Source organism: Arachis ipaensis, chromosome B08 (genome assembly GCF_000816755.2).
Source record: "Arachis ipaensis cultivar K30076 chromosome B08, Araip1.1, whole genome shotgun sequence".
In the NCBI taxonomy this organism is placed as follows: Eukaryota; Viridiplantae; Streptophyta; class Magnoliopsida; order Fabales; family Fabaceae; genus Arachis; species Arachis ipaensis.
The window spans coordinates 90,509,074-90,526,177 of NC_029792.2; the positions used below are offsets into that span (position 1 = coordinate 90,509,074).

The window sequence follows — 17,104 nt, forward strand, 5'->3', positions numbered from 1 at the left end:
TGCACGCGTACGCGTAGGTGGCATGTGTACGCGAGATGGGTATTTTAACGCCCATGCGTACGCAGAAGGGTGTTCGCATACGCGGAACCCTATTTTTGATAAAAGTGTGTTTACGAAAATTTTTACCTCGGATTTCTCTTTTCTAAATAGAGTTTGACTTCTATCTTTGGTATAACTTTCATACACGTTTAATTGAATATGAACTTTGAGAAATTTTTTAAAAAACCTTTAATTTCCTTCCCAGTTTTACACATACTTTTGGTCAAGCTGTGCACCTAACTACCTTTCTAAATATTTGAGAAAATAATTCGCTTTTAGCCAAACTCGTGTTCATTTGTTTTAAAACTCTACATAATCTATTTCAACATAAAATTGTATTAGAGTAATGCCACATTTACATGCTTGTTATTCTTTTACAAAATGTTTATTGCGCACCTTTTCTTTGAAAATGTGAAATGGTTTTTGAACAAGTTTCCATTCTTTATGAATAATTCATTCGAAAGTATTATTAATTCTACTCGAGTCTTATGAGCTTTGTCTTTGGTCTTAAACATTCTTTTTCTGTAAACCTCATATTCCTTGACTCGACTTGATTTTGTTTCAAACTACAGCACTACTGTTCCTTTTGTTATTCCTATCGGGTTTTGTTGATTCAGGAATCATTCTTGAGATTGCCAGAATAATTTTTCTTTCTGACACACTCTTCAATCCTTGTGCATCCTTGATTACTTGCGATCTCAACAATCTTTTCAAACTCTTGCGGATTTTGTCCCTATCACTTGTCCTTTTCCAAGGTCTTGTATCCTTCTGAATAATCTCGAGGATTGCTTTAGAGTCACGTATGACCCTTAAAGCGTAGCAAATGAAATGTTACAATGCTATTCGTGAACGTGAAAAGGTGGATCGGTAAGTGTGCAATGTTGTAAAGAGTATGGTAGTTTGTTCTTCGTGAAAGTCTGCAGATGTTAGGCTTGTGACAGGTCATGGAGTTCTGAAGTGACTAATGGAGTTGGGATGTTGAAGATCTAAAGTTGGTACGAGGCCTGTCCGCAGACGTTATCCTGTTTGTTTACGTCGGCCTGTTTTCAAACTTTTGCCATCTAGATACCCCTTTATTTTTGCACACACCTAACTAGAACACTTGCACCTTCTTGTACTTCAAGTTTTGGTAAAATAGTAGCCCCATGTGATATCTTTATTTTAAACCATTTTGTGATTTTTATTTCAGACCACACTTTTCCCTTACACCTAAGTTTTACGAGATTTCCGGTATTTGGGAAATTATATACACATATATGCCAAGACCCTGCTTTTCTAAAGTATGCAAAAGTAAAGTATTCAAAACTATTTTAGTATTTTGTGTATTAAGTTAATTTTTTAGGACGAAAATTGGAGAATTAATCTAATTATCATCAATTTTCATTTAATTAGTATTTATTTGAAAATAGATTTCAAATTGATAATAAAATGGTACTTTAAAGATAATTATTATATATTTAATTTGAATTTAGATTTTTACTATATACTTTTATTTTTATTACAAACTACTACCCTATCTTAAACCCAAAAATTCCTAATTTTATTATACAATACAAATCCTAATTTACCTTCACTAACCTAAACCCTAACCCACTCACCCCTACACCCCACACAGACACACACACACACACAAAACACACACGTGGCACTCACTCATTTACCCTTCTCCTCACCAACACATACACAGACATGAGTTTTTGAGAGGGAAGAAAGAATAAAAGAAAAGAAAGAAAGGGAAGGAAGGAGAGGGGAGCCGCGGGAAAGGGAGAAGGAGGAAGAGAGGGGGAGCGCCAGCAAGCATCACTGCCATCGTCGCCGCCGCTGTGCTGCCAAGAGGGAGATCTGAGAGAAAGAGCGCGGGGTTGAAGGAGCAGAGAAGCTGTGCCGCCACTGCACCACGCTTCGTCAGCACCGCCGCGCCGTGCTCCACACCGTTGCCGCCATTGTTCTGTCACGGGAGAAGGATGCGTGAAAGAGAGAGAGAAGCATCTGATGCTGAGCTGAGGTCCAACCGCCGCACCCAGTCGCCAGCGTCGCCTTCGTCGGAACCTCCACCGTCGCTGCCAACTTCCATCTCCATCGAGGCTGATTGTGGATGAGAGGGGACGAAGCTGCCTCTGCCACCGGAGAACGCACTTCCGGTAAGGGTTTTGGGTTTGGCCTACGTTTCTTTTGAGATTTCGGAAGCTTTATTGTCGTTGCATGTTAATTTCAGTTGCCGTTGCCGGAGTCCAGTAGCTGCTGCTACTTGAGGTGGCTGCCAGAGCTACCGCCGAACCGGTTTAAGGACCGCCGCTGCTTCGTTTTATCATTTCAGTATGTATTTATATTTTGAAAACCCCTGCATTAGTGTTCGGTTATGTTTGGTTAAAGACTTTGAGGTTTGGTAACGTAGGTTTCAGTTTTGACGTTGCATGTCGTTGATGAGAGGGACTTTTGTGTAATTTAGAATTTCACAAATGAAAGCTCGTTGCAATATAGTTTCTAAACCAACACTAATCCTTTCATACAAAAATTTGTTTGTCACAAGTAACAAATCCCTAATAATCTATAAACCGAAGTATTGAACCCCGGGTCGTTCTCCCTAGGAATTGCAATAAAGTGTCCTTGTTATTGGTTATGAGGTATGTTTGGGGTTTTTTTTTTTTTGAGATTTTAGACAAGAAATATAAATGGCAAAGAAAATAAACTAACAACTAAAAAGGCTCTTGGCAAGATATGAGAACTAGAAGTCCTATCCTAGTTATCCTCCTCAATTGTGACCACAAATTATTCATTGATTCCATAAGTCCTAGCCAACTCCCAAGGGAAAGACTAGCATTAGTGGTATCCAAATCAATTAGCAACTTCTAATTATCGATCAACAAAGGAATTAGATAACTCAAGCGTCACTAATTACTCCACCTAGGCCAAGAGGGATAAAAATCTATACCAAAATCCAACCAAGCATTTCATCAAACACTTGGGAGGCACAAAAGAAAAGCATAGTAAATTGGCATCATCAAGGAAATCTAACAACAATTATTGCAAAGAATTAATAACAACAATCAAAAGAAACACAACTATCATGAATTACCTTAAATTGCATTAAAAGAGAATAGAATGAATAAAAGTAGATCTACAAACAAAGTAGAAGAAAATATAACAAACAATAGAAGAATGATAAATGTCACAACAAAGAATTAAGAAGAAGAAGTAGAAGAGGACATGAATTAAAAGCTAGATCTAAAAACTAAACCTAATCCTAACCCTAATCCTAGAGAAAAATGAGAGCTTCTCTCTCTAAAATTAAAACTAAAACTAACCTAATGTGTATGTGTCTATGATATGCCTTCCCCTTCATTCCTTGGTCTTTTTAGCCTTTTCCGTGAAAAACTCAGCTCCAAATGGGGTTGGAAACCCTCCAAAATCACCAGTCACGTGTTTGACTAAAGGAATCACGTGCGGCCTTCGACGCGTACGTGCACAGCACGCGTACGCGCCCCTGGGGCATTTCCCAATCCGCGCGAATGCGCATAGTGCGCGCGCGCGCCCATTGGCTTTTTCAAATCTTTGGCTTTTCATGATTTCTCTACTTTGTATGCTTTCCTTTCACTCCTTTGATCCCTTCCTAGCCCTTTTCAACCTGAAATCACTAGCAAACACATCAAGACATCTAGTAGAAATCAAAGGTGAATCAGAATGATCAAATTAAAGGTCTAAAAAGCATATTTTCACATCTAAGCACAATTACGGAGACAATCACAAAATCATGCTATTTCATTGAATAAATGTGAGAAAAGGTTATCAAAATGCTCTAAATTCAACACAGGATAAACCCTACAAAGGGGTTTATCAACCTCCCCACACTTAAACCAAGCATGTCCTTATGCTTAACCAAGGATGAAGCAAAGGGTATGATATTTATTCAATGCAACTAAATCATCTAAATGCAACTATCTAAATGAATGCAACTAACTATACGAATGCTAATACTTAGTCAAAACAAATCAAATTCCAAGAGAATACATGTAAGCACAAAGGCTCAAACTATGGGAATCGAACCCAACCCACAATTGCATGGAGTTATGGTGCACGAAATTGCGATCATCAACAATGGCACCAAAGGCTTGGTGCTCTCAAACGTGAATCACACTTTGTCACAACTCCGCATAACTAACCAGCAAGTGCACTGGGTCGTCCAAGTAATAAACCTTATGTGAGTAAGGGTCGATCCCACGGAGATTGTCGGCTTGAAGCAAGCTATGGTCACCTTGTAAATCTCAGTCAGGCGGATTCAAATGGTTATGGTGAATTGATAATTAAAACATAATTAAAATATAAACTAGGATAGAGATACTTATGTAATTCATTAGTGAGAATTTCAGATAAGAGTATAGAGATGCTTTCGTTCCTTCTGAACCTCTGCTTTCCTGCTGTCTTCATCCAATCATTCCTACTCCCTTCCATGGCAAGCTTTATGTTGGGCATCACCGTTGTCAATGGCTACATCCCGTCCTCTCTGTGAAAATGGTCCAATGCGCTGTCACTGCATGGCTAATCATCTGTCGGTTCTCGATCATACTGGAATAGGATTTACTATCCTTTTGCGTCTGTCGCTACACCCAGCACTCGCGAGTTTGAAGCTCGTCACAGCCATCCCTTCCCAGATCCTACTCGGAATACCACAGACAAGGTTTAGACTTTTCGGATCTTGGGAATGGCCGTCCATGGGTTCTAACCTATACCATGAAGATTCTAATATCTCGGACTCGGTCCCCTATATTAGATATCTAAGAGATATTCATTCTATCTCATCTTCATGTAGAACGAAAGTGGTTGTCAGGCACGCGTTCATAGGTGAGAATGGTGATGAGCGTCACATAATCATCACATTCATCATGTTTTTGGGTGCGATGGAATATCTTAGAATAGGAATAAGCTTGAATTGAATAGAAAAACAATAGTACTTTGCATTAATTCATGAGGAACAGCAGAGCTCCACACCTTAATCTATGGTGTGTAGAAACTCTACCGTTGAAAATACATAAGAACAAGGTCCAGGCATGGCCGAGAGGCCAGCCCCCTAAACATAATCAAAGGATCAAAAGATAATCCAAAGATGATTCGAAGATGTAAATACAAGAGTAAAAAGTCCTACTTATACTAAACTAGTTACTAGGGTTTACAGAAATGAGTAATTGATGCAGAAATCCACTTCTGGGGCGCACTTGGTGTGTGCATGGGCTGAGCATTGAGCTTTACATGTGTAGAGGCTTCTTTTGGAGTTGAACGCCAGTTTGTAACCTGTTTCTGGCGTTTAACTCCACTTTGCAACCTGTTTCTGGCATTTAACTCCAGAATGCAGCATGGAACTGGTGTTGAACGCCAGTTTGCGTCATCTAAACTCGGGCAAAGTATGGACTATTATATATTGCTAAAAGGCCCTAGATGTCTACTTTCCAACGCAATTGAGAGCGCGCCATTTGGAATTCTGTAGCTCCAGAAAATCTACTTTGAGTGTAGGGAGGTCAGAATCCAACAGCATCTGCAGTCCTTCTTCAACCTCTGAATCTGATTTTTTTGCTCAAGTCCCTCAATTTCAGCCAGAAATTACCTGAAATCACAGAAAAACATACAAACTCATAGTAAAGTCCAGAAATGTGAATTTTATTTAAAAACTAATAAAAATATACTAAAAACTAGCTAAATCATACTAAAAACTATGTAAAAATATTGCCAAAAAGCGTATAAATTATCCGCTCATCACAACACCAAACTTAAATTGTTGCTTGTCACCAAGCAACTGAAAATCAAATAGGATAAAAAGAAGAGAATATACAATAAATTCCAAAATATCAATGAAACTTAGCTCCAATCAGATGAGCGGGACTTGTAGCTTTTTGCCTCTTGAATAGTTTTGGCATCTCACTTTATCCATTGAAGTTCATAATGATTTGCATCTATAGGAACTTAGAATTTAGATAGTGTTATTGATTCTCCTAGTTCAATATGTTGATTCTTGAACACAGCTACTTTATGAGTCTTGGTCGTGGCCCTAAGCACTTTGTTTTCCAGTATTACCACCGGATACATAAATACCACAGACACATAACTGGGTGAACCTTTTCAGATTGTGACTCAGCTTTGCTAAAGTCCCCATTTAGAGGTGTACAGGGTTCTTAAGCACACTCTTTTTTTGCTTTGGACCTTGACTTTAACCGCTCAGTCTCAAGTTTTCACTTAACACCTTCACGCCACAAGCACATGGTTAGGGACAGCTTGGTTCAGCCGCTTAGGCCAGGATTTTATTCCTTTAGGCCCTCCTATCCACTGATGCTCAAAGCCTTGGATCCTTTTTATTTACCATTGTCTTTTGGTTTTAAAGGCTATTGGCTTTTTGCTCTTGCCTTTTGGTTTAAAGAGCTTTTGGCTTTTTCTGCTTGCTTTCTCTTTTTCTTTCTTCTCTTTTTTTTCGCCATTTTTCTTTTCTCTTTTTTTTGCAAGCTTTTGTATTCACTGCTTTTTCTTGCTTCAAGAATCAATTTTTTGATTTTTCAGATTATCAATAACATTTCTCCTTTTTCATCATTCTTTCAAGAGCCAACATATTTAACATTCATAAACCACAATTTCAAAAGACATATGCATTGTTCAAGCATTCATTCAGAAAACAAAAAGTATTGTCACCACATCAAAATAATTAAACTAGTTTCAAGGATGAATTCGAAACCATGCACTTCTTGTTCTTTTGTAATTAAAACATTTTTCATTTAAGAGAAGTGATGGATTCATAACTTTAAGGCATAGACACTTAAATACTAATGATCATATAGTAAAGACACAAACATAAATAAACATAAAGCATAGTAAACGAAAAACAGAGAAAAATAAGAACAAGGAGATTAAGGAACGGGTCCACCTTAGTGAGGGTGGCATCTTCCTCTTCTTGAAGAACCAATGGTGCTCTTGAACTCCTCTATGTCTCTTCCTTGTCTTTGTTGCTCCTCCCTCATAGCTCTTTGATCTTCTCTAATCTCATGGAGGATGATGGAATGCTCTTGGTGTTCCATCCTTAGTTGTCTCATGTTGGAACTTAATTCTCCTAGGGAGGTGTTGATTTGCTCCCAATAGTTTTGCAGAGGGAAGTGCATCCCTTGAGGTATCTCAGGGATTTCATGGTGAGAAATTTCCTCATGCTCTTGTTGAGGTCCATGATCTCTTGTTTGCTCCATCCTTTTCTTAGTGATGGGCTTGTCCTCTTTAATGAGGGTGTCTCCCTCTATGTCAATTCCAACCGAATTGTAGAGGTGGCAAATGAGGTGAGGAAAGGCTAACCTTGCCAAAGTAAAGGACTTGTCAGCCACCTTGTAGAGTTCTTGAGGTATAATCTCATGAACTTCCACTTCCTCCCCAATCATGATACTATGGATCATGATGGCCCAGTCTATAGTAACTTCAGACCGGTTGCTAGTAGGAATGATTGAGCGTTGAATAAACTCCAACCATCCTCTAGCTACAGGTTTAAGGTCCAGTCTTCTCAATTGAACCGGCTTGCCTCTTGAGTCAACTTTCCATTGAGCTCCTTCTACACATATGTCCATGAGGACTTGGTCCAACCTTTGATCAAAATTGACCCTTCTAGTGTAGGGGCGTGCGTTCTCTTCCATCATTGGCAAGTTGAATGCCAGCCTTACATTTTCCTGACTGAAATCTAAGTATTTCCCCTGAACCATGGTAAGCCAATGCTTTGGATTCGGGTTCACACTTTGATCATGGTTCCTAGTGATCCATGCATTTGCATAGAACTCTTGAACCATTAAGATCTCAACTTGTTGAATGGGGTTGGTGAGAACTTCCCAACCTCTTCTTCGGATCTCATGTCGGATCTCCAGATACTCATTCTTTTTGAGCTTGAAAGGAACCTCAGGGATCAGTTTCTTCTTGGCCACAACTTCATAGAAGTGGTCTTGATGGACCTTTGAGATGAATCTCTCCATCTCCCATGACTCAGAGGTGGAAGTAATTGCCTTCCCTTTCCTCTTTCTAGAGGTTTCTCTGGCCTTAGGTGCCATTAATGGTTATGGAAAAATAAAAAGCAATGCTTTTACCACACCAAACTTAAAATTTTTGCTCCTCCCCGAGCAAAAGAAGAAAGAAAGAAGAAGAAGAAGAAGAAGAAGAGAAATGGAGGAGAGGGAGAGAAATGTGGTTTCGGCCAAGGGGAAGAAGAGAGGGTTGTGTTGTGTGAAAATGAAGAAGGAATGAGGGGTTTATATAGGAGTGGGAGGAGGGTTAGGGTTCGACCATTAGGGTTGGGTTTGGGAGGGAAAATAGTTTGAATTTGAAGGTAGGTGGGGTTTTTGGGGAAGAGGGGATGGATGTGAGTGGTGAAGAGATGATGGGGAAGAGTGAGCGAGGTGATTGGTGAAGGATATTTGGGGAAGAGAGTTATGAAAAGGTATGAAGAGGAGAGAAGAAGGTAGGTGGGGATCTTGTGGGGTCCACAGATCCTGTAGGGATCCTGTGGGTCCACAGATCCAGTGGGGCCAAGGACTTAACATCCCTGCTCCAATTAGGCGTGTAAAATGCCCTTGTTGTGCAATCCTGGCGTTTAACGCCAGACTGCTACTTGTTTCTGGCGTTAAACGCCCAAATGTAGCCTGTTTCTGGCGTTTAACGCCAGGTAGATGCTTGTTTCTGCCGTTAAACGCCAGCTTGGTGCTTGTTTCTGGCGTTAAACGCCAGACAGATGCTTGTTTCTAGCGTTTAAATGCCAGAATGCTCCTCCTCCAGGGTGTGCTATTTTTAATGCTGTTTTTCATTCTGTTTTTGATTTTTCAGTAATTTTTGTGACTCCACAAGATCATCAACCTAATAAAACATGAAATAACAAAAAGAAAATAAAATAGATATGATTAAATAACATTGGGTTGCCTCCCAACAAGCGCTTCTTTAATGTTAATAGCTTGACAGTGAGCTTTCATGGAGCCTCACAGATAATCAGAGCAAGGTTGGAACCTCCCAACACCAAACATAGAGTTTGAATGTGGGTGTTCAACACCAAACTTAGAGTTTGGTTGTGGCCTCCCAACACCAAACTTAGAGTTTGACTGTGGGGGCTTTGGTTGACTTTGCAGTGAGAGAAGCTTTTCATGCTTCCTCTCCATAGTTACAGAAAGAGATCCTTGAGTTTTAAACACAAGGTTGTCCTCATTCAGTTAAAGGATCAACTCTCCTCTGTCCACATCAATCACAGCTTTTGCTGTGGCTAGGAAGGGTCTTCCAAGGATGATGGATTCATCCTCATCCTTCCCAGTGTCTAGGATTATGAAATCAACAGGGATGTAAAGGCCTTCAACCTTTACTAGCACGTCCTCTACTAGTCCATAAGCCTGTTTTCTTGAGTTGTCTGCCATCTCTAATGAGATTCTGGCAGCTTGCACCTCAAAGATCCCAGGTTTCTCCATTACAGAGAGTGGCATTAAGTTAATGCCTGACCCCAGGTCACACAGAGCCTTCTCAAAGGTCATGGTGCCTATATTACAGGGAATTAGGAATTTACCAGGATCCTATTTCTTTTGAGGTAATTTCTGCCTATCCAATGCATTCAGTTCATTAGTGAGCAAAGGAGGTTCATCTTCCCAAGTCTCACTCATTAGAGCTCATGAAGGACAGAAGGAGGTTCAATGGAATCTCTATGGTCTCTAGATGAGCCTCAGATTCCTTTGGTTCCTCAAAGGAAAACTCCTTATTGGTCACTGAGCGTCCCAGGAGGTCTTCCTCACTAGGATTCACGTCTTCCTCCTTCTCTTTGAGTTCGGCCACACCAAGTAAGGTAATGGCCTTGCACTCTCTTTTTGGATTCTCTTCTGTATTGCTTGGGAGAGTACTAGGAGGGGTTTCAGGGACTCTTTTACTCAACTGGCCCACTTGTGCCTCCAAATTTCTAATGGATGACCTTGTTTTATTCATGAAACTTAAAGTGGCCTTAGATAGATCAGAGACTATATTTGCTAAGCTAGACGGATTCTGCTCAGAATTCTCTGTCTGTTGCTGAGTGGATGATGGAAAAGGCTTGCTATTGCTAAACCTGTTTCTTCTACCATTATTAAAGCCTTGTTGAGGCTTTTGTTGATCCTTCCATGAGAAATTTGGATGATTTCTCCATGAGGGATTATAGGTGTTTCTATAAGGTTCACCCATGTAATTCACCTCTATTATTGCAGGGTTCTCAGGATCATAAGCTTCTTCTATAGAAGATGCTTCTTGAGTACTGTTGGATGCAGCTTGCATTCCATTCAGACTTTGAGAAATCATATTGACTTGCTGAGTCAATATTTTGTTCTGAGCCAATATGGCATTCAGAGTATCAATTTCAAGAACTCCCTTCCTCTGAGGCGTCCCATTACTCACAAGATTCCTTTCAGAAGTGTACATGAACTGGTTCTTTGCAACCATGTCAATGAGTTCCTGAGCTTCTGAAGGCGTTTTCTTTAGGTGAATGGATCCATCTACAGAATGGTCCAGTGACATCTTTGATAGCTCAGACAGACCATCATAGAATATATCCAGGATGGTCCATTTTGAAAGCATGTCAGAAGGACACTTTTTGGTCAGTTCCTTGTATCTCTCCCAAGCTTCATAGAGGGATTCACCTTCTTTCTATTTGAAGGTTTGAACATCCACTCTAAGCTTGCTAAGCTTTTGAGGAGAAAAAAACCTGGCTAAGAAAGCCGTGACCAGCTTATCCCAAGAGTTCAGGCTATCTTTAGGTTGAGAGTCCAACCATACTCTAGCTCTGTCTCTTACAGCAAATGGGAAAAGCATAAGCCTGTAGACCTCGGGATCAACCCCATTGGTCTTAACAGTATCACAGATCTGCAAGAATTCAGTTAAGAACTGAAAAGAATCTTCTGATGGAAGTCCATGAAACTTGCAATTCTGTTGCATCAGAGAAACTAATTGAGGCTTAAGCTCAAAATTGTTTGCTCCAATGGCAGGGATTGAGATGCTTCTTCCATGTAAGTTGGAATTTGGTGCAGTAAAGTCACCAAGCATCTTCCTTGCATTGTTATTATTTTCGTCCATGTCTCTTTCTTTTTCGAAAATTTTTGTCAAATTTTCTCCAGAGAGTTGTGCTTTGGCTTCCCTTAGCTTCCTCTTCAGAGTCCTTTCAGGTTCAGGATCAGCTTCAACAAGAATGTTCTTATCCTTGTTCCTGCTCATATGAAAAAGAAGAAAACAGAAAAGAAAATATGGAATCCTCTATGTCACAGTATAGAGATTCCTTTATGTGAGTAGAAGATAAGAATAGAAGAAGGAAAAGAAAAGAATCCAAACACAGGGGAGAGGAGTGGGTTCAAATTCTTAGATGAAGAGGAGTGTCAGTAAATAAATAAATAATTAGAAGGAGATGAGGGAGAAGAATTTTCGAAAATCATTGAAAAGAAAAGAAAAATATTTTTGTTTTTAAATTAAATTTAAAGTTAGAATTCGAAAATACAAAAAAGAAAAATTAAATTAAATTAAAGTAAAAATTAAAACAATTAGTTAAAAAAAAGAGAATTTTGAAAAAGAAGGAAGGGATTTTCAAAAATTAGAAAGGGAGAGTTACTTAGGTAGTTTTGAAAAAGATATGAATCAAACAAAAAGATAAGATTAATTGAAAAAGATTGGAAAATCAATTTTGAAAAGATAAGAAGTTAGAAAATAAGTTAGAAAAGATTTTGAAATTAATTTTGAAAAAGATGTGATTGAAACTTATTTGAAAAAGATTTGAAAAAGAAATTTAAAAAGATTTGATTTTGAAAATTAAAGTTGATTACTTGACTAACAAGAAACAAAAAAATAAGATTTTAAATTTAAAGATTGAACCTTTCTTACTAGGCAAGTAACAAACTTAAAATTTTTGAATCAATCACATTAATTGTTAGCATAAATTTTGAAAATATGAAATAAAAATAAGAAAAAGATTTTTGAAAATCAATTTGAAATTTTCAAAAATTATGAAAGAAAAATGAAAAAGATTTGATTTTTGAAAAAGATTTGATTTTTGAAAAAGATTTGAAAAAGATAGAATTTTTTTAAATTGAAAATTTGATTTGACTCATAAGAAACAAATAGATTTTAAAAATTTTTGCAAAAGTCAACTCAAATCTTCGAATTTTATGAGTGAAAAAGGGAAAGATATTTTTTTGATTTTTTGAATTTTTAATGAAGAAAGAGAAAAACATCAAAAAGACTTAATGCATGAAAATTTTGGATCAAAACAAATGATGCATGCAAGAACACTATGAATGTCAAGATGAACACCAAGAATACTTTGAAGATCAAGATGAATCATCAAGACTTATTTTTGAAACTTTTTAAGAAAAGAAAAACATGCAAGACACCAAACTTAGAAATTTTTAATGTAACGACACTAACAAATTGAAAATGCATATGAAAAACAAGAAAAGACACCAAACAAGAAAAATTTAAAGATCAAACAAAGAAATTCATCAAGAACAACTTGAGGATCATGAAGAACAAATGCATGAGTTTTCGAAAATTTTGAGAAAAATTAAAAAGATGCAATTGACACCAAACTTAAAATTTCACACAAGACTCCAACAAGAAACACAAAATTATTTTTGGTTTTATGATTTTATAAGAATTTTTTTGGTTTTTTCGAAAATTATTTTGGGAAAAACAAAAAAGAAGAAACTTTTTTTGTATTTTTCGAAAATAAGAAATAAAAAGCTTAAAATTAAAATAAAATTACCTAATCTGAGCAACAAGATGAACCGTCAGTTGTCCAAACTTGAACAATCCCCGACAACGGCGCCAAAAACTTGGTGCACGAAATTGCGATCATCAACAATGGAGCCAAAGGCTTGGTGCTCTCAAACGTGAATCACACTTTGTCACAACTCCGCGCAACTAACCAGCAAGTGCACTGGGTCGTCCAAGTAATAAACCTTACGTGAGTAAGGGTCGATCCCACGGAGATTGTCAGCTTGAAGCAAGCTATGGTCACCTTGTAAATCTCAGTCAGGCGGATTCAAATGGTTATGGTGAATTGATAATTAAAACATAATTAAAATATAAACTAGGATAGAGATACTTATGTAATTTATTAGTGAGAATTTCAGATAAGTGTATAGAGATGCTTTCGTTCCTCCTGAACCTCTGCTTTCCTGCTGTCTTCATCCAATCATTCCTACTCCCTTCCATGGCAAGCTTTATGTTGGGCATCACCATTGTCAATGGCTACATCCCGTCCTCTCTGTGAAAATGGTCCAATGCGCTGTCACTACATGGCTAATCATCTGTCGGTTCTCGATCATACTGGAATAGGATTTACTATCCTTTTGCGTCTATCACTACGCCCAGCACTCGCGAGTTTGAAGTTCGTCACAGCCATCCCTTCCCAGATCCTACTCGGAATACCACAGACAAGGTTTAGACTTTTCGGATCTCGGGAATGGCCGTCCATGGGTTCTAACTTATACCACGAAGATTCTAATATCTCGGACTCGGTCTCCTGTATTAGATATCTAAGAGATATTCATTCTATCTCATCTTCATGTAGAACGAAAGTGGTTGTCAGGCACACGTTCATAGGTGAGAATGGTGATGAGCGTCACATAATCATCACATTCATCATGTTCTTGGGTGCGAATGAATATCTTAGAATAGGAATAAGCTTAAGTTGAATAGAAAAACAATAATACTTTGCATTAATTCATGAGGAACAGCAGAGCTCCACACCTTAATCTGTAAGACCCAGAATCTTTGAAAAGTCTTATTATGATCAAGTCTCAAATCCTACAGTTATTTATAGCCTTAATTTCAGAGATTATTTTATTAAAGATAATTATGGCAAGTTTTGATTTATTGGATTTGAGATAAGTTATGATTATTATCCAATTTTATAATTATTGGATTATTTTCTATATTCAAAGTATAAAGTTGATAGTTATGAAATAATAAGGATTTTATATGTTTTGGACTAAGTAACTAATATTTTGAATATTAGTACTGCTATTTTGGAAAATAGAGAAATTAATTATATTATTTCTAATCTTTAGATTTGGGCATTTTGTTGAAAATAATTTGTAAAAGTAGATGAACAAATAGTGTTTTTCCATATACAATAAGTGTTGGATTTACATTGGATTTCAATTACCATATTATTCCTAATTTTATGTGAAATTACCATAATGCCCTTAACCCTAATTTTCACATAAGGAAAACCCTAACCCGGTAACCCATTACCCGACCCGGTTCTTACTCAACCCCACTCAGCTCCCAAACCCAGCCACCACCATTCTCTTCATGCTGCGCAGCCAACAGCCTCTCCTTCATTCTCTTTGCTGCGCAGCCTTGTGATGAACACACACACACCCACTGCTCTTGAGAAGAAACGAAGAAAAGCAAGCGAAGGGATCCAAGAAGAGGGAGATCGAAATCGGAAGGGAAGGGGGCCGCATCTCACGGCGTGCAGTCGCGTCGCCCTCACCGCGTCGGGCCTCCTTGTCGATCTGCCTGTCGCCGTTTGGGGGCGAGCCACGGACGACTCTGAGGGAGAAGACACGAGGTTGGCGCAGAAGAGATCGGAGACGAGGGAGAGGACCGCAAGGGAGGGGAAGAGTCACGCCGCCCAGCGCCGGCCTGCACGCCGCCAACGTCGCCGGTGTTGTCGCAATGAGAAAGAGAGCCCGCCGGACCGTCGCGGAGCTGTCCCTGCTGCCGTGCCCAGCTGCAGTTGGGAGCCCTGCCGTTGCTCATGGGGTTACGCCAGTTAGCTTCTGCCGCCGGAAAATGCCCCTGCTGCGTCGTCGGAGAATTCTGCCGGTAAGGGTTTTAATTGAGATTTCTGTTCTTTTGAAATCCCGGGAAGATTGTTGATACTGTGTTGTTGTACAGCTACTATTATCAGAAATTCGGGCCGCCGCCGTCACTCGAGAATTATTGGCGGAGCTGCTGCCGGGCTGCCGCCGATCCGGTTCGGAGATCGTCGCTGTTTCGGTTCAGCCTTTCTCCCTCGGTCTTGGTAAGCGTTTTGGTTCGAGGAGCCTTTTGTCGTTGTTCTGATAATTTCGGCTGAGGCGTTGTAGCGTTATTTGTCACAGGGTTTATATCGATGCTTGCGTGTCGTGCTCGGAGTTTGCGACTGCTTCGTTTCGCTAGCTCAGTAAGTAATTTATGTTTCGAAAAGCCTCGCGTTAGTATTCGGTTGTGTTTGGTTAATGAATATGAGTTTTGGTAACGTGGGGTCATTCCTGATTGTTATATGCTGCGATTAGTGTTGCTATGGTTACCGCGGGAGTAGCTTGGAGCCGAGGTTGCGGTTGTTGGTGATCCCGGTTTAAGAGAGGAGATTCCTGTGACGCGTTTGGGTTATGGATTTGCGTTTTGAGGTAGGGGCGCTTTCCAAAAACTATAGTTTATTATTGGAATTATTACATATGGGTACTGATGTGAGATATTGTGTATTTGGTGATTGTATCTGCCTTATGTATTATTTGATTGACTCGAATGACTATGGATGTCGGTTTGGCCGAATTGTTGTGTGGCTTATGAAATGTAATGTTTGAAGTTGATTCTTTAAAGATTTGAAATGAGTTTAATCCATTGAGTATTGGTTTGAATTGAGTCAATTATTTTGATGATGTGGAAGATAGAATACTCTTGAAATTCAGCCTCGGTTGCTTTAATTGATTTGGTTTTGATAAATGATTTATTGCTGAACATTACAGCTAAATTTGAGATTTTTATAAAAATTGCTGTTGACTAGATATACACTTATCTATATGTGGAACTTTGAAGATTTCTTATACAGTTTAACAACTATTTATTCCTAATACCTCGACCGTACTTTTACTGGTTTATGGAACTGCATTTACTTTAAATTACAATTTGACCTTCTAGTAATTTTATTATAGTTCCAAGGCACATCTTCATTTGATTATGTATTTGAATATTTTTCAAAATTTTGAAAAGAAAGGATTTACCACTTTTGTCTCGGTTGAGTTTCGTTTGATAAGCTCTACTTAACTTATTTTGAATTGAGTTTGATTTAGCATGCTATATGGTTTATGCCATTGTTGTTCTTTTGAAAATGTTGGACTCATGGCTTTCTTCTTATGAACGGACTGGTTCCTTCTTAAGCTTTTCACCTCTATGAATGTCATACGTGACTCTGTTTTTAACTATTCTTTTACATCTTGTGAACATTACCATTGATCTTGGTTTGTCCTCTCTTGTGAATCTCATCCTTACGTGAGTCAGTTTGATTCGTTTCAAGTTAGTGCATTGTTTATTCTTCCATTATCTCTACAAAAGTTTTTAGTCAAAGATTTATCATTAAGAAATTACAAATGATTGAGTTGTCTTTTTCTGACTTTTGTATTCTTTTGGATCAATTGAAAGCTTATTTGATGTCTCATGCCTAGTGGATCTTGTTTGAACTATTTTGGTTTAAGATCCTTTCTTGCGAGGCTTGACTCATTTTTAGTACATCTTGAACTTCTTGAATGTTCTTTTGAAATGGTGATTTTAAGAACGCTTTTGGAATCTTGTTTTGAATTTTATAAAGCAGATTGAATTCTCTTTGAAGAAGTTCCAAATCGAACTTATTTTTCAGTTGCTTGATTTAGATTGAAACCATTGTTCAATTTTGACGAAGTTAATTTAAAGTTGTCATGCGCTATTTTAAATGAAGTTTTGAAAAGCTTCTTTGTTTAGTGGAAACCGGTTTGTTTGTAACGCACCACTTATTTCCTTTACCAAATTGTAAGCAAATTTTTACTTCGGAGTTTCTTTTCTAAAAAGAGTTTACCTTCCTCTTTCGTACTTGTTATGAATGTTATACACGCTTGTTTGAATACGAAATTTTGAGAATTTTGAACAAGCATTTGATTACTTCCGAGTTTTTATGAACTGCTTTTGGTTACATTGTGCACCTAACTATCCTCCTAAAGTATTTGAGGAAATATTTTAGCTCTTAGTCAAAGTTGTGTGCATTTTGTTTTTGGAACTCTACATAATCTACTTCAACATGAAATTGTATTGAAGTAAAGCCACATTTATGCTTTTG

General features: G+C 38.3%; 1 protein-coding gene across 1 annotated transcript; it reads left to right on the plus strand.

Annotated features, from left to right (window-relative positions):
• LOC110265616 lies at positions 14,614-15,465 on the plus strand. The gene is made up of 4 exons (XM_021108666.1): positions 14,614-14,859; positions 14,932-15,058; positions 15,138-15,199; positions 15,312-15,465. Exons 1-4 carry the CDS (start codon positions 14,710-14,712, stop codon positions 15,375-15,377), a joined length of 405 nt encoding a protein of 134 aa, XP_020964325.1. The 5' UTR covers positions 14,614-14,709; the 3' UTR covers positions 15,378-15,465.